General features: G+C 39.6%; 1 protein-coding gene across 1 annotated transcript in view; it reads right to left on the bottom strand.

Annotated features, from left to right (window-relative positions):
• LOC135164897 (trichohyalin) overlaps positions 1–23,356 on the bottom strand; it is a 76,788-nt gene that overhangs the window by 44,697 nt on the left and 8,735 nt on the right. Inside the window, exon 3 of the mRNA XM_064125673.1 lies at positions 934–1,009. Coding sequence (XP_063981743.1) covers positions 934–1,009 — 76 coding nt within the window. The remainder of the gene's footprint in view (positions 1–933; positions 1,010–23,356) is intronic.

Here is a 23,356-nt window from a genome sequence, read left to right on the forward strand (position 1 = left end):
CATATATTCGTAAATTCATAGGTCAATTAATTTGTAATAAAAGCGGTGATGAATGAGTAGTAAAATGTCATTGTATAAAATTTCCCATTTTTTTCCTTATCAAAGGGAAAAGGTTCTAATGAACAGAAGGAAAGTATGGAATAATCTGGATTTATAATCCCATAAAATCCTGGATTTCTCGGAGAAAAGGAAAGAGAAGAAAACTAGTTAAATAAGAGAGTTGAACGGACGAATGCAACCGATTTGTCGATTTAATGTTTTATTTTTCAATAAAAATATTTAAACGGAGATTCGCCTGAGCTTCGTTTTGCCGGTTATTAGCATTTTAAGCTGTCATAAATCGCCAGATAAGCGAATAAACCGCGTCTGCTGATTTAAAACCGTTTTTTTACTCGATAAAGGCAACCCCTCTGTTTACTCTAGGAGAGGGCTAATTTAAACTCATGTCTTTTTTCGCCCCCTCGAGGATAATGGAAGCGAGGCTCTGACAGGGCTCATCGTTATGCCAGATAGAACGAGCCGCATCAGCCGTGTTTATTTGATAACAATAAAAAAGAAGAGTCGGAGAGGAGAAAAAAAAAAGTGGGACTGAATGGGGACAATGAGAACTGATCGAATGACCGGGGGATAATGGTGAGACTCGACGTAAAAGTGTGTTTATTTGGTAGCCGTAAAAATAAGGGCAAATTTCTTTGGGGCGAGCTGAATTGGCTGGCGAGGGTGGATCTGATCGATGGGAGACAGTGGAATTCTAGACGTCGCGAAATAAAATCCTAGGGAATTTTAGGAGAGACCAGAGGGATGAGAAAAAGTTTCACCGACTGACGCGCTATTCCAGGGGTGTAGGGCAACGCGAGAGTGAAACACAGTTCATCCCTTTGGATTCTCTTCCACATGCATTCTCTTCTATTCCTTTAAATCAAATTCACTCACCATGAAGTGCCTTGAGATATGCCTTCCCGGCGTTGATCAGTTGTCTCGCACCGGGGTTGAATTTGTCAAGAATATTCTGTAATCAAAAACAATGTAAATTAGCTTACATACAAATTAATGGTAATTAATCAAATTATTCATAGGTTTGTTCTGCCATTTTCCCCCGATTGCGAGAATTTTTCACGAGAATGTCTAATAAATTTTCCAAAGTAATTTCTTAACGCAATTTCTCTGACAAATTGAAAAATATTCAATCACCCCTAATAAAATTCGCTAGACTTTCTGCACCAAGTTCACCCGTTCAATATTAAGCGAAAGAAAAACTGTGAAAATGATGAAAGTTAGCGATAAATCCCCACGTGGATATGCGGGGGGGGAGGAGAGGAGGGCTATCGACTTCTTCATTCAGAAAAGTTTTATAAAATCCCGTGCGCTCTCAGTCCATCGAGCCAAGACGATCCACCGGAAAACTATCGTTGGGACTTTGGGATTTCTCGTGCCGATAGAAATCGTCTGCTGAGGCGTGTGATTATTCGAATGAGATTTTCCCCGGTCTCTTTCCGCGGATGACAGCAGACATCGTCGCGTTGTCAGTTGTGCTTTCTGATGAAGGACGAGAGGTCAGAAGAGAATATTCGAGGAGGAGGGAACCCAGTGACAATACGCTGTTTGACCCTATTCGCATGAATAGAGAATGCCCTCGGCATTTTCACTTTGGGGATTACAGAGGCGTTTATTTCCTTGGCATGTTATCCCCTCGGCTCAGTTCCTGCGCGTTCGACTGAGTAACGTTACTTCTCGTATTTCAGAACTGTGCACGAGGGTGAGCTTGGAAAAGAAGAGAGTTGCCAGGACTGCCAAGATTACATTTTCAATATTAAATCCAATCATCCGGTTTGGCCGTGGATAGTCATTTTTAACTTGTCATCAGGACGGCTGAAGTTATTCCGAAGAAGTGCAAGAAGAGAAGTTCAGTGAGAATTATCGAAGAATTCACATAAATGGCAATGAAAAATCGTCCACTGACAATTTTTCTAGAAACGAAAGACAGGGAATCTCCGACGTTCTATGGATTCCACAGGTCATCATCCACCGAAGTAAATTAAATTCTGTCGTAAAGTGGTACAACGAGTCAAGTTAACTGATCTCCCGTCACGATATTCGATGAATTTTTAAAAGTCTGGAAGCAATAGAAAAATATTCCTGAAGACTTTTTCCTGGAACTTATTCTTTCGTAGAAAAAAAATTATCAGAAAAATTCTGTCATTTCCCGTAATTTGTGAGATATTCATCTGAAGAGACGGTTCGAGATAAGATGACTTACCTGGTTGACCACTTCATTAGAGAATGTGAATGAATAAATTACGCAAATTTCCTTAATCATCGTGGAAAAATTACGAGGCCAATTAATTTTAGCGATAAAAAAATTAATTTAATTAAGGACAGCAATAACTATTCCGTTTCAAAGATCAACGATTTCCCTTCGTCGACCCGGACGCTGAAGAAATAAGTTTTCACGAAAGGCTACAAACCAGAAAAATAATACACGTCAGGAATAAGAAACTGACAGGGGCATTGATTTGAGATGGAGCTCGGGAAGCCAGAGAATGGAGGAAAATTCGCGCGTCAATATATCACATTTCCGGGGGGGAGAGGGGGTTCTGACTGAATTTCGGCACAATATGGCACATCGACGTAGCCAAGCTTACGAATCAGACGGAGGCAGAGGCATTGGTACACGATAGGAAGGAAAGACGTTTCTGAGTTGTGCCGGAAATGCTGGTAAACCGAGTTTAATTTACCCGTCAGCAGGTCCAATCGATATCCGACCACATTCGACATTGCCAGGCTGTGAGAGGGGCCGAGCCCCCCCTCACCAAAGCCCCAGCTACCCAAGCACACTCTCGATTCAACGAGTGGAGTAGGAATGGCGAAGTAATAGAGATAGCGTAGCCGGTGCCTTAACTTTGTCGAGAGGAGTGGAGTAAAACGTGGGCTATACTGCAACTTCCTAATATTCTATCTCACTTCAACTGCTTGACGCTATTCTGGGGAACACATACTGAAGGCGCAACAAACCAATTTCGATGGTAACGCCGTGTGGGGTAGTTGTAGTGCCAAAGGAATATGGAGGTCTGGGTGGAGAAGGGGTTAACAGAAAGTACAGATTTCGTGGCATGAAACAGGTGACACCTTCATGGCTGGAATTTCCAAATCGGGATTTGCACTTGTAGATTGAGAGAGGGTTGCAAAATGAGGGAGCCTGGTTTCAAACTTCTGTGCGTTGAGAGGAACTTCATGCATGAAATTCCAGGGGCGGTTACTGAATCTGGGAGGAAAAGTTTCAGGTGAGGTGCGTGATAATTATTTGGAAGTAATTAACACTTATTTTTAGGAGCGGCCTTTGGAAGGATTTAAGGAAATTAACATTAATTTTAGAATGTCATTATTTTCAGAATTTAACTACTTGATAAATTTTTCAAATCCAGAATTTGTTCTTATAAAAACTAAATTTTAACTGAAACCATTTTCTTTCAATGGTAGAGTTTACAAGAAAAAATTCTAGTCCTCGTAGTGGAAATTTTATAGCGAAAAACGTGAATATTTCTCTTTAAGAGAATTTTCAATTCTCATTCTTTCTTCATTGTCTCGGTGGCAAATACACTTTGCATAATTCTCCGCACAATTCTCAATGGAGAAAGCAGCCTCTGGCATAACAGACATGCGAGAGATACCGGTCAGTGATCAGTGAAGAATGCGTAAAGGTGAACGATCGATTAGTCGGTAACCAATAACGCAAGAGAAGGCGTTGACGTTTAGCTTCGATGCAACTGTGTGTAAATGATGGAATGGTGGAGAGGTGAAAGCGAGGATGCTTGAAAAAGATGGAAAAATCACTGGAGACCCAGTGCGCGTGAGATCCTAACCCGAGGCTTATTACGCAATTGCCGAGGCGTTGCATACATCATACCTTGGAAATACGTAAACGATTCATTTATTATTATTTTCTTTGTCGATTCAAACACAGCTTGTCCATCTTTCTCCAGCTGAAGGCTTAGATGCTATCGGAGCCGAGAGAACCGGTCCCAGTTTTAACGCTGGCATATATCCTTGGCCCCAGGGAGCCGGGGATCCAATCCACTAGGGATACTATTCTTCACTATCTTATCTCGAATTTTTCAACATTTATTTTAATCGAACGGTTATTCACCTTTGCGAATAACCTCGAAAGGTTGAATTTTTTATGAGTCTGCGCAGTTATCCGGCAATTCGAGAATCTTGAGAGAAATTTATCAGTAAAAATAACGAGACTCCAAGACATCCGACAACGGGAAATTCACAATTTTCGGAAAAAATTTGCAGAAAGTAGAAATTAATAATTTTTTAATTTGTAAATGCCTTCTTCATCTGGTTCAACAATCTAAAATTTCATTTGATTGTTACTGAAATTAAAAATTCATTTTTTTCCTCCTGAAATTCAATTCAATGTCACTTGGTTCCCGTCAAAATAACAAATCACCTCTCCCTGAAATTTAAATTACCTCCTAACAGTACATACATTTCTCGGCAGGAGGCTCGTTTAAATGTTGAGTAGAATCCTGTGGGTTTGATGGAGGAAGATTGAATTTTTCCAATTAATTTTTTAATCCATTCGGAAGTTTGTCATTTTTTCATGAGATATCAGAGAAATAACACTACTAAAAAATTTAATTGAACTTCCGTGAACTTGACTTTTTTCTGGAGTTCTCTTCTAAAGTAACACGAGACTCTGATGTTTAATTAAAAGTGTAGAAAGGAAGTTCGAAGGCTCCTGATGAATTATGGAGATGGTTTGAAATTAGATAATAGAATAGCTTATTTTACTGCAAATACACTTTTTCAGAATTTCCATCTCCTCACTTTGGCTGTGAAGAGAGACAACTGTGCAAGTCATTACGCCCAATATTCATGTTGATATTGAGGTTTATGGAAGTGTTGAAAGTGTTAAAAGTTGAAAATGCGAAAAACGCGGGGAAAAAGTTGCAAATAGCAGATAAAGTGAAATATTTACCATCCCATAAATGAGTAATATCTCGTATTATCCATTTTATTCCACATGCACAGGTGCAATATCAACTGTGCAACTAGTGAAGCGATTTCATCAAATTTCCAACCATAAACACTTTTATCGTTCTGTCAGGGCATAAGAAAGTCGGATTGTTTTTTACTTATTCTATCTGAGAGGTTAATCAACGAATAACCTCGTGAATTGTGAAATCAGGGAAATAAACTCTTCGTGAAAAATATTAGAATTTCAATGGGGGCTCTCGTAAAAATCAAGATTCGTCAGCTTCACGCATAGTTAGAAGAATTGAATCTGGCACTGTGGCTCAAACGATCGGTATCTATTTTATGTTAGAAATCAGTGGTTATCCGACCTGCGATGGTGCAGCGAAGGAACTTTTACGATTCCATCACAGCACTTGATAAGTTCTCCCGGAATTCACTCGGGGGGAAAGGCGGAATGAAGACAATGTAGCAATTCAATGTACCCATGGAGCACAATTTTCGCTTAATATTGCGCCAATAATTAAAAAGTTTTTAATTTCAAAGAACTTCATAAATTTCAGGATAATTATCAATTTATAAAAAGTTCCATCCGCATATTGATTGAAAATTCAAGTCCACTGTAGAATTCTCGTCATTTGCATTTCAGGAGAATTTTGAATTTAATTTGTTGCAGAAAAATATTTAAATAACAAAACCGTACAACATTTTTTTTCCTTCATTTTTTACCAGGTTTTTTTTACCACTTTTTACACTACATTTTCCTCCACGTGTGGGTGAGTAGAACCAAATTTTATGGGATGACTTTTGACCGTATTTCATGGCCACATGTATCGGGCACTGGTCCTCTCTCCCCATTGCTCCATTTCTGGAGCATCAATTAGAGTTTGTTGTTGGGTGGTATGAGGTTTTCGTGTTGCACGATATGGGACGTTTGTGGATTTTGTATTAATATATCGAGCCGTGGGGAATTGCGGCAGGAGCGATCGTTAAACGTCAAGAGAGACGATAAACTGCCAATGAGGAAGAGATCCACTTATCAAACTCGGCTCGATACATATCCAGTAGTTTTTTTTTTTATTTGCTCACACACTCGCACGAGTCAATCGATATTGAAGTACACTCTGCCCTCTTTGATCTCTCATCTCCGCACACTTGAAATGGGCATTCCATGTAGTCAATAAGTTTGAACGATTTATCGTTGATTTGGGTTTTAAATATTGAGAAGAGGGCACAGTGCCGTTCGCAATTACCGTTATGCCTCACGCCTTTCGGCTTTGGGAGATGAATAAAACGTTAAAAAAAAAAACATTCCGAGAGAAGAAAAAAAAATAATGAGGAGGAAAAAGATGAAATAAAATTGACCAATAAACATGGCATGCTGAGGCTTCAATGAGACGAGATAGAGCGGACGAGGAGTGAGAGAGATGGACAGACTGGAAGGGTATATCCAGCTACTCGCCAGCTAATGATGAAGAGGAGACACGAAAATACACGGTATAATCCTCCAATGAATGCCGAATAACGGTTAATCGCAATGCATGAATTGCGCTGGGACATGGCGTGTTAAACTGCTCCCCTTTCCAATTATTTTCCGTGTTTATCGGCCACTGAATTTTTTTATCAATTATTTATGGTGTGCTTTATTATTTATTCACTGGGACATAAAAGGTTTAGGTTGTGGGAATAATGGGGGCATTTTCGGAGGAGTATTAGCACGAATTTTCAGATAATTCGGCACGAAATTTCAGATTTTTATAATTGTTTGAATTTAATTTTTAATGAAATTTCACTAAAAATCACATTAAGCGATTATTGATCGCTGTCCATTGATCGAATATCAAAATAGTGGCTCTTGAATGCTCATTTTTCTATTTTCCATCGAAAAAGTTCCACTTTTGTTAACTTTTTCCTCCTTTTGCACGTTTCAGCACGACCTTTGTGCATCAGACAAGTCAATTATGTCGTTCGTGTCAGCTCCCCACGAACAAAAAAGTAACAGTTTTGTTTTTTTTCCCCTCGAGTCGAACATCACCAGCGGAAACGAAGTCCCCAGCTCGTCCCGATTTAATTTACCTGCCTTCGATTAAAATTAATCTATAATTATTACTCCACGATGGGTACGTATTGCCGTTCGGTCCTGCACTTCGGATGAATAGAATTTCTCGAATGAAAAATGAACTACCGAAACAGAAAAGAATTCAATTGATTTCGATGTATGCTTTTGAACAACCGTCAAATCAATCTCTACATAACAACGCAGTCTGCCGACTGTCCGAGGCAAAAACAAATTAAATATCGACGCCCACCTCTCGTCTACCATTTGCCTCCAATAATCGTGATAAATCATACATCCGTATTGCGTACCACGGGATCCCCCGGTGGGTGAATTCAATGAATCATGAATCCACTGATCAAAAACAACCCTAGAATAATAGTCAAATGAATCCTGCATTAGAGACGAATTCATGGCTACGCAACTGATTTTCAATAATTCACGTTAAAAAATTGATCGAATCTTGAGGCTATTTAATAAACAATATCGAATTGCAAAAAATCCAGTCTAAACATTTTTAAAACTAGAGCAATATCACTCTCTTGAATATTGTTAACGTATTCTAATTGTAAAAAAATTGATTCTCCATTTTATTTATTAATGTCCTAATTGTACAATTTAATTAGAATTCGAAGCGATAAAAATCGTTTTATCGAATGAATTGCTTATTATTTAGCCACTCCCTCCCTAAATTTACGTGCCTGGAATATCAATCGTCGACTAGACTTTCATATAAAATATACGTCAGGAATAAAATTTACGGCTAACGTCACAAGGTATCCTTCAGCCATAAAATCCGTTCACAGAAGCTCCGCAAGAGCCGACAGTTTCACTCGGGATTTTATGGAAAAGTCGATGTACCATAACATGCTGCATGAATGACACGAGAGCATGATATATCCCTTGTATCAAGATTTTTGTGCATATTTTTCCATTCACATGTCTGTTCCCCCATTTATCTATCTTCACGGGGCACCACAACTAATTGATTGACGTGAGCCCCTCTGTTTATTAACCCAGGAAGCAGTTTAATATCCATGGATATTCATTCAGCCGTACATTTTCATAATTTAATTTCACCTGCAGGCGGAGGGAGCTATTTGACGAATAATCAGAATGAATTTCATTTCAAACGTTCCGAGCAAAGGGAATAAAAAGTCATTATCAATATTTGATCTAGCTATCTTTCAATATTTATCCACATACCAGTTTCATTCACCCAATATTACCTTCTACTTCTCCTCTATTTAAACTGTATTTGACCAACAGCGAATCATCGCAGGTGAAAATTTATGGAATAACTAGTAAAATTTATGTGACGATTCGTACAATTTTAACCTCGACATATGTTTCCTTGAAAATCCCTTCGTTCATGGATTACGTTTTTAGCAATAATTTTCACATTTTTTTTTTAAATTTCTATTGAATTCTTCTGTACGTGCAAATATTGCATTCCCTTTCTTCTCCATTGAAAATGCATTTGAAAAATATCGAATAAACCAGGTAATCCCTTGGAACCGAGCACCGGGTACTCGAAAGGAGTTGAAAAATGTAAATTCGTGAGAATAAAAAATTTAAAAAAAAGCTGTCTCTCTCCAGCATCGACAGCTCGGGTATAGCACACTCACCCAGCGCTTTGTGCCCCATGTTAGTACGCCCAGCGTCACGATAAATATAAGGACATTATCGATACGTCAATTTTCCCCGGCACGTATTCCAGTTACACGTGTGTTTCCCGACGAGTGTGAATTCACGATCGGAATCGATAACCAAAAGCCGCGCGATTCCCGACACTCGGCCTTCGTTATAACGTCAAGGTCGTGGCGACCCGCCAATTGATTAGATTCTTCACTCGTCGAAGTGATTACGCAGACGGTGTTGATTACCCCGGGAGGTAATTCAATTGGGCCCGCCGGTAACCATTGCCTTGGACTCTCGGTTTCTCAATTCAATTCAAAGTAACAGATACTTGAACGAAGATAGATTTTGTCCAAACAGTTCGTGTCAGAGGTCGGACAAAAAAATTGACGCGCTCTTTCACCCCTTCGGTAAAGTAAATCTGCCGGGGCTTTAACCCCTGAAAAGTCTCACCCTCGGCATTTCACACCCCTGTTCTACCCCCATGACCTACCCCCCCGAGGCACAAGAAAAATGAGAACAGTGTGAAACAAACGCCCGAGACACCTATGAGATTCGGCTCACGGGGTATTTCACGTCGTATTTTACGTCTTCGTAATGTCACTTACGGGGGATTTCAATTCGACAGGAGGGGCACTGCGATGATTATGGATGATCTGGGTATTGGATTTAGATTGGATTATCGAAACGTGATAGCAAGCAGAAACCAATCTGTACGTGTTCCACAAATTTTTGAAGGATTGAGATTTTGATTTTCTTCACGATATTGAATTTTTCACGAATTAAAAAAAAAATTTTTCACCCGCAAGCGGTAAATGTCCATTACATTCAATTGAAATATCACTCATCAAAAAGTATAAAAAATTCTCGACCTCAACTTCTCCAGCAATTTCTACCACTGTCAACCCTCCCCGGGAGTGCTAACCAAGTTATCACGTGACTGAAACATAAGACCAAAGACAAAAAAAAAAATTCCACTAACGAATTTTCCTCATCACGAAATTGTCGTTCGACTGATGAAACTAAACGAGGAGCCTAACGAATTTCGTTACTAATTAAACGAAAAGGGAGGTGCCGAGCGTTGAGAGACGGTTTGTAAAGTTAACGGTGCGAGGTTTCGACGTATGTTGCCGGCAATGAAAGGGGTGAATAAACGAGCCACTGCCGGTTGCATGAGGAAGTATACATAGAGGAAGGAAAAGCCCGGCCAGGGGTGAGACGAGGAGAGAAGAGGGGGTGGTGAAAAGCCGTACAGATCCATGTTTACGCTGTATCGAGTGAAATAAGCAGCTGAAGGTGACTGAGTGCAACGAGGATGACTGAAGGTATAGGTTGGAGGTGCCCTCCTCAATGCACGTGTGCCGCGCGTTAGCCTGAACTCGAAAGACGAACGAATGGTGGAGGTGAAACGCGTTTACCGTTAGAAACGAGAAAACCCGTGAGACGCCGTTGGGTTCCTCAAACCGGTCCTCCTTTCTATCTCTCGTGCACTCTTTCCTACCCTTCCGTTCCCCGGGCCATGATCTTTTGGAGGTAAATCCGGACGTGAGGAAAAATTCAATCGGCTGCGCGACAATGCGAATGATCCACTGTCATGACGATGGGGCCGATGGGGGAAGGGGGGGGGGGGCAGCAGCAACGGAATAAAAATAAATGTTTGTAACTGTATACCGTGTGTCCACAGATCTGTCCGATTTTTTTAAAAGAAACACGGCGAATTCGGGAGGAATTAAAAACTAGAAATTTGATATTTTGGTGTTTACGGTTTGGCATCATTTACCAATGGCTCTGTCCCCGGGACAGAATTTTTTTTTTCAGGATAGGGAGAGGTATGAAAATCAATCGCCCGGTATTTACGATCTGTCGTGTAAAAAAAAATTCCGGTGGAAATCATTGATTCCCGAAGTATTTCTTGAATTAATTCAATTCCAACATTTCAGGAGTAAATTTTCATTTTTCAATGGGAAATTTCCATATTCCGTTAGTGAAACAATACTCCGGGGTGAATTTGCATAAAAACATTTCCGAAATCAGGAAATTTGATACTTGGTCCCTCCATTTGGGATTTTTTTCAATAAAAATCGAATAAAAAATACGTCCAGCGCTCACGATTCAAAGTGATAAAAAGAGAAAATTCATTTGAATCCATAAACACGTTAATGGCCTTCTGCATAAATCCATTCTCATTCAATTTTTTTTAAAGCCCTCTCTCTCTCTCTCTCTCGCAACAGGTTTCACTAAATTCTTTATAAATTTGAGGGGAATTCGATGAGATTAAGCGGAGGTGATGGCTCGATCAACGGGCGATGTGGCTCCTTTTAACGACACTCAATCTGATCATCATCGGGCACAACAGAGCTGCACTACGAGACAGAAGCCGATGTTTGGTTTTCCACCACGGCCTTGTCTACCCGGTAAAAGTACAAAGGAGGCTGGGGTAAACCCCACGAGAATGAAGAGGAGTTTGGTTTGGCGTTTCACTTTGGACAATGAAACTCGTTGGCTGATGGCGCTCTCCCACCGGGAGAATTTCTCACCCCCACCATCATTCCGATCTACAAGAAGAGCAAATCCCGGAGAAGCCATGCGTTTCTATTTCCCCGCGTCCTGTACACCTTCATCTCATCTTACTTTAAGACAAGAAGCACATCTCGACGGCTGGCGTTAATTTAACTCCCTCGATTTACGACCCCAGGTTTCACTCCCCCCCTATTCAAGGTGGAAAAGCCCACCGAAGAAATCGATTCCAATACCATCGACGAACCTTCTCTCCTTTCTTTCCATTTATAGCTTCTTCTTTTCCATTGTTTCAAATGAATTTTCCATGAATCCCACAAAATCGGAGGGAGAAAATGATACCGCTCTCGGTGAGATAAGGAAAAACTGTTGTCTGTTTCTTTTCTGCGATCGTTTGTTTTGAATCCAATGGAAAGTTTTCTACTCTTTGCGAGGGTGGAAGGAATAAAGTCGAGAGTCTTCGAGGGAAAAAAAAGCATCGATAATTTCTACCAATGAGTTTACAATGCGGATTTGATCCACACTTTTGTGTCTAGTTTACTCAAGTTGTTCGGGGGATCTCAGTTTTACTGATTTAAATTTAAATGAAGTTTTTCGACCGGCGAACTGGCGTACTCAATTGTTCTATTGTTTTCTTTATCTCTTTTATATAAATATTTCTGTAAATACATCCTCAGGATTAATTTTTCTTTACGCAGAACAACTCATCGGTAATTCATCGGAATGTGATTAAAACGTTCATTTAATTCTCCCTTTCATGCCGATTTTATTAAAACTCTACGACAGTTTAAAAACCGACTCTTCAAGCTCAGTTGACTTCACTCCCATCAATTTGAATTAAAATACCGCCACTGACAGGTATCAATTCTCTGCCTTTACACCTCTCCGTCAATCTCCGTCTCATTTTTATTGTATCCTTCGATTACATAAACTGTTCGATAAACTGTCAGTTCTCGTTGTCGGAAAATATCTGTCATATAAATTAAACCTCATGATTCGCCGCAGCGTCCATTATTCAGGGGGTTAGGGGGTGAAAAAAAAAACAGTGAAAAGCCCCTGAAACATGGTCGACAGTGTGACAGGCTGTATAGCATGTCCCGGGAAATCGAAAATTAGACAATACGCATATGTACCGTCATGTGTACTGCCCCCGTTCAATCGTAAACTCTCCGACAGTTTGGACAGCTCTGGGGGACCCACTGCTACAGGGATGAAAATTGCGTAATCCGCGGGACATAACATCCACAATCTAGTCATCCACTGAGCTTGATATTGTACGCAATGCAGAGCTCGTACTGAGTACTCTTGAGGGCAATACACATAATCTACAATTTCACCTGTCTCTTTTAGTTTCACTTTGTATCAGGTATTTGCTGTCATTATTACTCCCACCGTTGGCAATTTCTGCACGTGTGCACCGAAGTTAATAGGATATTATCACATGTCATCCATTTAGCCGAGTGTCCGACGCACCATTGATTATTTAAGGAAAAAATTAAAAGCGTATTCGAGGTGAACATTTAAGAATTGTTGAAATATTCAAACAAATTCAAAATTTCTCAACTAAAATTCCTGAACCATAATTTTTACAACACGAGCCCGAATAACCCCTCTCCAAACCACTCGAAATAATCACCGACCGGGTGCCTCTCCCTCCCCCCCTACCCCCATTCAGCAATTAGACGGGAGAAAATCGATCGCCAAATATTTTCCCACTTTCTGATCGACATTGAAGTGGTGTCATCTCCTCGCTTCCTCTCAACCCTTAAGAGGATCACAAACTTGACCGAAAATTAGAACCCCCCCCTCCCATATTTAATCAATTCTCAATCCAATATTCCAGCCGCACTGCGCTACCCTCCCAAGTTCCACCCAATTTTGTCACCAAACAATTTCCCTCTGCCTCTCACCCTCGAACAATAGCTGAACGCGATAACATCGGGCAAAAGTCCGGGTATTGTTCAGGTCACGATTACACAGGCACGCGTAATCCTTAATTATACATGCAACGGTGCAGCATTCGGGATTGCCGATTCCACGTGTATTGCCGCCAGTATTATGCCAAGTACAGTGGTACAAACCCAGGGGAAAATGGCTGTCTTTGTACGGTATTTGCTGGTTGTATGTGTCTAGGTGTGTCCAGCAGCCCCACTGGACTCTGTAATAGGTGGACGATTGGGGTGAGGTAAGGGGTAGGGAGGTAGACAAGGGGGTAGGTGAAGTGGCGACACATTGTGCCACCAAATTGTGTGGAATGCGTGGACTCGGACGACTCTGAATGCCTCGTTTCACGATAACACCCGAGACGCACATTCACGTCGTGTCACGCGCACAAGACAACGGAGCCCATTGCCATCGTAATGCTCGGGCATTGCCGGGTTTATTACTGTTATTATAAGAAAAAAAAATTCACCATTCAAAGTGAACTTTCACTTCCCTCATAATTTCCGTAATATTTAATGCCAGATGTTTTTGTTTTCTCTCCATTCGTGTTTCAGTGTTTTGATTATGCAAAACTATTTGTGAAAAATAAATGCAGTGGAATGCGCAATGTGTCTATTGATATTTGATTATGAAGTACGGGGAATTGCGCAATTTCGGGGTAATTAATTGGCGATGTCGCGTGCATTGCGTTGTTGAAATTATAGGTATTTATATTGATGAAAGAGTATGATTTAATGATCAGGGGGATTTCAATAGCTGGTGGGGAGAGACAATACAGAGAATTTTTGTGAGGAAATTCGGCGATAAATTCACATTTTTTACGTATGAAAATTCACGAAGTCCTCTTCATTGGCAAAAGAAAAATTATTGTGCTGATAAAAAAAATTCACGTCATCGTACAATAAAATTTCCAAAATCTCCCAAAATTAATGAAATTTTCCTCACATTTTTCAGTGTCATTCCCTACAAAATTTACCAGCTAGGGTTTTTTCTAGGACTGACCCTGAGTTTTAATTTTTTTTGTTAAAATGCGGAAGTTTGACAGTTGGCATTTCGTTTCTACTAGTGAGGACAATATCACAATGTTGTTAATGGAACTTCACGGTTTGTCGCTTTTCCGTATCAACGGATTTGTACCGAGAGAATAAAATCATGTGAAAGTGGCTTTCGCTCTGGGAGATCGAGAGATCGACGTAACGAGTACTCTCGGGGATCGTGAATAATGGTGACTAATCATTGGCTTGGCGTGAGTAACTGGAGGAATGGAACTGATGATATTCTATTTCTCAGACTCGATGAAAACAATGAGTCACATGACTGGATAAACTGACACTGTCATTTATTCTTCATTCTCATTAATAATCGATTTTCCACGCTGCTGTGACCTCAAATTCGCCTTTTTACATCGGTCAGGTTAATTTATATCTTTCAACGGCGGGTGATTATACGACGTGCAACTGGGACTCTCGCGAGAGTTAACCGAGTGACACCACGGGAATATTATTGCGAAGTGGGACAGTTCCATTAATGTCTTCATGATGATGATATAAAAGATATGGTAACTGCGGGGGATACCCTGGGGACATTCAAATACCAGGATTTTTCACGCCTGTGGAGAGAAATATGTTTTCGGTATTTTTTTCCTTTGAGAGAGAGAGAGTTTATAATGTAAAACAACAGATATATTTACACTTTTATTGTTGAACATTTATAATTCTGTGCACTTTTGATAATTTTTCACTGATATTCGAGTGACGATTATTTCGAAATTTTTTTTATCATTTATAATTTTTTCACTGTTAAAAAATTGGAAATTTCCGAGGCTAGTTCAATTGAAAAATACCGTTAGTATGAAGATCGCGTGAAAAAATCGCTTAATCCAATACTACCCATAAAAGATCGCGTGCGAGTAGTAAATCGAAAGTGGTCGTGATGCGGAAAAGAACAACGGTTGTTTGGGAGCGAGAGTTTCCGTTTTACTTGTATTACTAAATTCTGCGTCGGAAGTTAAACTCGTTTCCTTGCTCATTGCAATTTCATTAGGAATGTCAAGTGGAGGTGACAAAATGTTGACTACTTATTTTAAGCGATGAAGAAGCCGACCTTTGGATATCTTGTGACTTCCTGATTTTACAGGATGGCAAGTTTATCGAGGAAATTGTTTCCTATCGGGTGCAGGTGACAGACACCGGAAATGATTTTCCAAAGAAATTGTTTTAACAAAGAAATTGTTCTTCTGATAGTGAGAGATAGGCAATTTATCGACGAAATTGATTCCTATCTGTGCGAAATGATAAAAATCGGCGATAGCATTTCCATAAATATTGATTTAACAAAAAAATACTGACGATAATTGCAAATGAATTGAGACAAATTGTGGATAAGAATGACACAATGATGAAATCCCCAAAAGGGAATGTATTATCCTTTACCACATCCAGCGAGGCTGGACCACTCGTAAATATTCATGTCCGAGGACGTAGCATCAATTTCTGTCAGACGAGTGAGTCTCATATGCACGTGTGTACGCCTGGAGAAACTGAGGTTTCATGTTTCGTGGTTTAGGACCCTCTGCTCTAAAAATCTCCCCAAGCGATAAATAAAGCACCGAGAGAGACTGTATCACTCCGTACTCTCTCATGCGGTTACGAAACCACCTCCCCTGTTCCACTCCCCCCCATCCACCCCCTGCTCCCTCATTTCAGCACTCAACGACCCGAAATTTATACGCGTTCTTTCATCCCCTGATATTCTATTTTATGAAACTGATATGTGACGTTTGTGCACCTGGCATTTATGCATTTACAAGAGTTTCGCGGATATAAACGCTGATAACAGATGTTGAAAAAAAATGTTCATCTTCTCACCAATTTAACTATTAAAATCCCCGAATATTCCATTAAATGTTTCGTTGGAGTTGCTATGGTAATAATAATTTCTAAATGAAAAATCCATTTCAATATTTTTTCAATAAATATTTCTCCGTGTATAGTTAATCTTCATGCAACTGCTAAATGTGCTCGAATAACTCCACTCACGTCTTCATCCCAGAAATTGATCGTACTATTCCTAAATAGGTCGTAAGACCCTTGGTTCATGCACACGCCAGTTGTTGAATTACAGAAGCCTCGTTATGCCTCTCCAGAGGCTGAGGAACCTTGAACAATTACACGGAACACCTACGCTGCAGGCAGCGAAATGGAACCCCACAGTACCTCCTGGTGCACTTGCTCTGTTGACTCATATATCAAACGTTCCTTCCTGCCAAGAGTATTAAAAAAAATGACGCTACAACTGGTGCGTGGAAAACTCAAAGTGGTTTTTTGCATTAAAATTTCAGAAAGCAGATAGATAAACCTAATTATCAAAGAGCACCGTTTTAAGAGCCTCGTAAAAATGTCCTGTTCATTAGGCTTCTAATGACTTTCCCCCAGCGCCACCATTTTGCTTTCATAATGAAGCTCACTTGTCGCCTTGTTTTTATTATGTCTCTTACTTGAGCCTCGAAAAAAACCGGAGAATTTTCTTTTCAGCCGGAAGTTTCCTACAATTAGCATTTCCACTCGTTAGCTTGAGAATTTTTTTAAGTTAATTATGAAAATAATTGTCATAGCTGAAGTGACATATTTTTCATTTGTATTTTTAAACAGGAATATTTTCATTAACTGCAGAGTAAATCACTCCGTTTATGCTGTGAATTAGGTGATTAATCAATTTCTGGGAACGTAATAAATCGCAACGAGGAAAATGGATAACGGAGATAATGAAACCACTTGAAAATGGGGGCTTCGATGCTCTCTAAATGTACAGGTAATTCACATTAACATTCACATTTTCATAATGAATGAAAATTCATCTCCAATTATGAGATAATTTTTTAATAGAACGCGAAGGACTATTGGAACAAGTCATAATTTATTTATAAGTAGCAATTAAACGTAATATTTTACAGTAATAAATTCCTACACGAGTCCATTAAAATTAACTAGATAATCAAATGCTCATTTCATCTCAAATGATATCAATATTCTTCAGCCAATTAAATTTCCATCGTTGCAATCATAATGATTCCACAATATAATAGTTTTTCAACTTAATAAAGGACATCATTGATCAAATGCACCAGCCGCCCTATCAATCCCCCAGAATTCCCCTGAAAACGATTGATATTGACACCACAACTCAGGAAATCACTTAAAATCCCGGGCTTTCATGTACTCCAGACCTATTCCCATTGAAATTCATATTTTCATAATGAATGAAAATTCTGAAAACTTGGAAAACGAAAACGTCGCCATTGCCTCCCCTCCCCAACCCTGGAAACCGCAGCATCAACGTTATCATTAATTCTCCCGGGAATTAATGCGGTCTGTGGGCCGGTGTGTATAGCCGGCGCTCTTTGATCCTGTCTCTTCATAGGAAATGTATCCGTAACACACGAACGAATCCCGAGGGTATGAGGGGACAACCCGAGGACAACGTCAACACAACGAGGCAGATGTATAACAGTGCAAGACCCACTGGAATCTGCCTGGACGAGTTCATCCTTGCTTGGAACCTCTAGACTGACACCCGTCTATTCACAGGGACTATCTCCTAATTGGCTATTTTCCATTCATCACATTCAATGCCCTCCCCCACACGGAGAAAAATTTTTGAGAAAAATTACCCTGTCGTACTCAACTGTATCATCAGGTACCTTTAGATCATATTTGTGCTGAAACGTCGGCGCTTATTTATTGCACGAAAATCGATCCACTCTGCTAAGGGTGAGGGAGAATGAATGGAAGCGGGAGAATCGAATTGCGAAACGAAGGAGACTTCTTTTTGCATAAATACAGATTGAATCACTGATCGCCCCCGGAGCTTGCAGTTATGTTTTCAATGGTATCGGAGTTTCAAGGACTTTATCTACTTTTTTGTAATTTTTTTTTGGAGATGTTATTTATCTCGGTATTTGTTACATTGCAGTGAATTTAGCAGTTAGATTTTAGCGGTGAGTTTGACCACAAACGAATCAAATAAAAAATGAAATTACTATCCTAGTTAGTGAGAAAACTCAAGACCTTTGGAATAAAAAAAAAATTGTGTTCATCCCAATTGCTCGTAAAAAATGCAAATCTCCGCCGACGGTAGTATCAAGGGAATCAAGCAGATTCAGAAACTGTCGAAGTCAGCGCTGGTTTATTATCGCAAAACCGCCAGAAAGCCTAAAGACAAATGGCAGTAGAAGACAAGTAAAACAATCAAATCGTAAAATAAAGAATTCCCTCTGTCGTAAATCCAGCTTCAATGACACGCAGTCTCTGCGTTCAGATTCATTAACTGTCCAGAGATTTCACTCCATGGAAATCCGCAGGACTATCATCTTTCGAATGCTTTTCTCTCAGTGAAGAATTTTATCGCACCGAGTGCTGAATCCAGCGTATAATAGACAATGACTGACTGTTGATGAATTCCAGTCGCTGAGGCAATCGCGAATTCCTCGTCAGTTACATCAGCGAAAAATATATTCAAGATGGGAAGAAAAAAAATTAAATAATAAATTTCCGAGTTAATTGTTCTCATTGACAATAGCCAATTAATTAGACTCGTACGGAATTATTTGCGCTTACGTTGAAAACACTGTTTGCGGATTATTTTTACTCTCCTTGATAAATCACGGATTTGCACGAGTCAATGCGGAAGAATGGATGCAACGAGTCGATGTGTGTTTACGATGTTTTCACGCGGAAAAATCCGGGCAATAACTCACACTCATCCTTGACTCACAGTAGTGTCAATTACCTCAGCAATCGGATATACCTGAGGAGTCACCTTCTTTACACCCATGCGATTCAGCTCGTATTATGGTAATGAGAATTTTTTTTTTACCGTCTACGGTTGACTTGTCCTCTTTTATTCCGAAAACCGGGACTCTGTCGGCCGTCACAACCCGTGCAACATTGGCATTAATATTCCACACTGATGGAGACGAATAAAAACCAGTTCATGACGAGGGAAATAGAGTGGATGTTATTATTGAGAAGAAGCGTTTTCACTTAATGAAATTGGACATGATGTTCACTCACACAACGATTACTCGATTTCGTCATTCGAAGCGGAATATTTATATTTTAGAAAATATTTCTCCATTATTTCCCTTCGTATTAATTAATTAATTCCCCCCATGAAACTATAAAATATAAAATAGAACTCCACTCTTAATTGACAAATCAATTCAATCAAGTTAATTTCTTCAAATGAATTATTTAGAAAACTCAATTGAAATTCTTGAGGTTGAAAATTGAAATAGATATTAATACTTGAGAGCTTGCAGAGCTACTAGATAAAGCGCTTTCTAAATTATGCTTCCCCAGGATATGAAAAATTAATGGTGAATGTTGGGGTAGAGATACATGAATAGGTTGTAGAAGGACAAGTGTTGGTAACGAAGGCTCCAACGAATATAACGTACAATGGAACCCTCTCGTTAGGAGCCCAACCTCTCCCATTCCACATACCACCCCAACTTTCCATTCTCCCTCAAAACCCTCTCCTTTATCTCTTGATCGATAGCTCATCCCTTTGAGAGTTTTCATCAACTAAATTCGTAGGGAAAAAACCCGGGTGAAGATTAAACAAAACGATTAATCATATTTTGGGGAGTTAATCAGGATGGGAGAGAATAGAATTGTCAGGGGCTTTAACATGCCCTCGGAGAGGGATTAATCGGAGGACATTTTATTTGAGACGAATCGATAAATTGTATTTCGGATTTTTCTTGAATTTAATGACAGATCCCATCGGATATTTGAATCGGGAGAACAAAAAAAAATTTTTTTCATTGAAAAAATTACAAAAAACTGAAGAGATAATTATAATTATGCGAAAAAATCCCTTAATTAAAAACCGGACAATTAAAGAGAATTAATACCAGGGGATGTTCGATGAAAATTACTTTGAATACGTCTCGATGAAAGAAACAGCCCTCGTTATGAATTCGAGGCTGCGTGAGGCCCCACGGGCATTCGCAAGGAGAAATTCTGGTAACAAGGTTACGAGGGATCCTCGCCGGGGCGTTATTACCCCAAGGGTGGAGATACAGAGTTCCTGGGAGATAGAGGCGTTGACAAGTTAGCCCCACAGCGCGCCATCGCCGTTAGAAGCCGCGTAGATCGGCTCATAGGGTGTCATGCTCAGATCGTAAGCTGTGGTCTGCCGTCCAAAACCGAGGGGAGGATATTAATTGGCTTCCGATGTACAATCCGAATACTTTAATACTGATATTCAAAAGAGCAACAGTTATTCCAATTCGAAAAAAGATAAAATAAAATAAATTATGGAAGAAAATAATGAACGATAAATTACAAACTTTTGATCACGAATAATAATTTTGATTGAAAAAATCCTGCAAATTTCAATGAAAGTGTCTCCTACCCTCCCCCACTATTCAACTCCGGACAACATCATTTATGGCACTAGAGGGGAGTTGGGAAATAAAGAGGAAAGAAAATATTCTTGTCGCTCTCGAAAATTAAGGGATCAGCCGGGATTACGAAAGGACTCTCCATCTTCATCTCGCTCGTAACCCTACACTTGGCCCATCCTCCACTCCACAATCCCTCAAATACCCAGCATCAACTGACTCTCAACCACAAGTGGGACCGAACTGAATACACAAAATTTTCGGGTTAACCCCCATAAGCAAAAGCTTTTTTGCATAATGATGAGTTTAAATTTATCATAAATTCCCTTGGAATAATCTACATATTTTGCAAAGCCGTTTGTATCGTTGGGATGTAGAAAGTTTTCTTGAATAATTTCATCATTTCGTTGAAATAAAGAGATGAATGAGAGAGATTATGCTCTCAACGAGGGAAATGCTATTTTCTTTGATATTTTAGGGAGAATTATGAATTATGAAAAGTGCTGCTTGGTCTTTTCTCCTCTTGAATATTTGACGTGTTCTTCAATATTGAGGGGCTTGCTTTAATTTCTTTTCCATATTTCCTTCCGGACAGTGGAGTGAATAAAACAGGAAAGTGAATGAATTTTCATTAAAATTAATCCACAAATGAATCAATGGATTAATTCAACTTTAAAAAACAAAGAAAATGTGGAGGGTGATAAATAGTGCGGGGAAATTCAGGTAAAAATTACTCTCTCCGGGGTAATTTAAAATCCTGAGTCATAAAATAAAGTATCAATAATGTTAATTGACTCATCGATTAAGAATAATGAACTCTCAATTATGAACATCCTTGAAATTTGAGCGGAAAAAAAAATTTAATGATGAAAAATTGGCTTTTCAACTAATACAAATTTTCTGGTAATTCCACCAGTTAAGGGATCATTTCCCAGTGTACGAAAATTCTTCAATTGAGTTTTATTTGCTTTCCAACAGACTAAACAAGATTACAGTCGATTTGTCGAGGGAGCGCGAAAGAGAGGGCTTCGAACACGGCGAACGGTAGCGCGCGTCCGTGATAATTGGCGAGGATCAAGCCGGTGAACAGCAAAAAAATTCGTACACCATAGAAGAACCATTGGACTAAGGGGAATCAGCAAACTTTTTTCACCAATGATATTGCATGCACCTGGACTTTTTTAATTTCCCCAGAAGCTCCCCACGAGGCAAGCAATATCCGTAATTTCTTCATAAATTCCAGCATCCGAGATATCTTCTCAAGGAGAAAGAGTGAAAAATGGGTAAATAAACGGGGGTGATGTTGAACCAAGGGATACGAGAGGTGGAGAATGTCAGAAGTGTCTAGCAGACAGTGAGAAATTCTTTATGTATATTTCCATTCATGAAGAAAAAAAAATAGAATTCATCAATTTATTCCTTACAAAATGGAAAAATCTGTTTACATTTAATTATTAAATAATCCCTCTAAATTAAATTTTTGTTCTGCAAGATTTGTTTTCCAATTTAAAAAATTCTATCACATTCAATTAAGAAGTAAATTACACCATTAACCTCGTTAACGATAGAAACGATAATGACTCTATTTTCGTGCTATTTAGCTCCGTCTTTGAAGGGTAATTTATTCCTTCAATAAAACTTGATATGATTAAAGCCTAACAATTCCACTCTGTGAAGAAAAACATTAATTTCTCTGCACTGACATAATCCATATGACATAATTCATACGTCTGACCATTGCTCAGCACTCCCCATATGATAATATTTCCAACAAGTGACTGGGGACGTAGTTACTGAAGAATATCACACCGTAGGTGTTTACCAGACTATGAAAAATTTACTGTACACATTTCCATAAAAAAAAAGAAATAAAAAAACAATCCCATTAAATTCTCCCTGACAAATGCATCAGTTCAATTCTCATTTGCATTCTCATTTCCCACTTATTCGACAGAATTACTTTTGTAACGACTTTTTTTCCCAGTTTCAGGGCTAAACGGATAATCCATCAGTGATGATTGCGTATTTTGTTGTAACACAGCTTGAAAACGGACATTGTAATAAAACGATGCGACACTACCAGACGAAGGACGAATTAGTCGACCGTAGTATTAACGTCGAGGAAACGAGAAAGTGTCGTTAGATCTCGGGTGAATTACTCAGAGTGAGAGAGACAACGATGGGGGTTCTTCTTCCACCGAGATGAGAGGATAAGAGAGAGAGAGGGAGGGAGCATCCCCTGTCTGGCGGCTCAGCTTCCGCTACAGCCACTGATGCAATGGAAAATTTTAAAGGTGAACACTGCCAGGGTAATAAGATTATCCTGTATACTCGTGATCATCTACCCCAGTACCCCCCTCCTCCCCCCCTACCAGTTATCACCAGTCCCTCCCTAATTCTCCTCGGCGACACCTAATTATCGAGAAATTCCACCGAGAAACAGCGTTACACGTGAATCTCGGCGTGAAACTCGCGGGGAAGGGGTCTCGTTGTTTTGTTAAAGTACTTTGGTAATGTGCCTGCACCGCGAGAATTCACGTCGGTGAAAATTTATGCCTGCGACGGCGGTGAATCACTCGGGGGCATATCAAAACTCAGTTGTGAGTTTCATTATATCACTGAACGGAGAATTATCAGGATTAGCCTCGGGTGTGGATACCACGAAACTTGCCCTCCCCGATGGGGAGATTTTTTTTTCATTGATGTCCTGAATTCTGAGGGTGACAATTAATATGGTTTTATGGGTTTTTGTTCTGTTTGAGCCTTTGTCGATCAGTCAGAAAGGAAAACGAAATTCTGACACATTTGTCGTT

The sequence above is a fragment of the Diachasmimorpha longicaudata genome, chromosome 7 (assembly GCF_034640455.1).
Source record: "Diachasmimorpha longicaudata isolate KC_UGA_2023 chromosome 7, iyDiaLong2, whole genome shotgun sequence".
Classification (NCBI taxonomy): domain Eukaryota; kingdom Metazoa; phylum Arthropoda; class Insecta; order Hymenoptera; family Braconidae; genus Diachasmimorpha; species Diachasmimorpha longicaudata.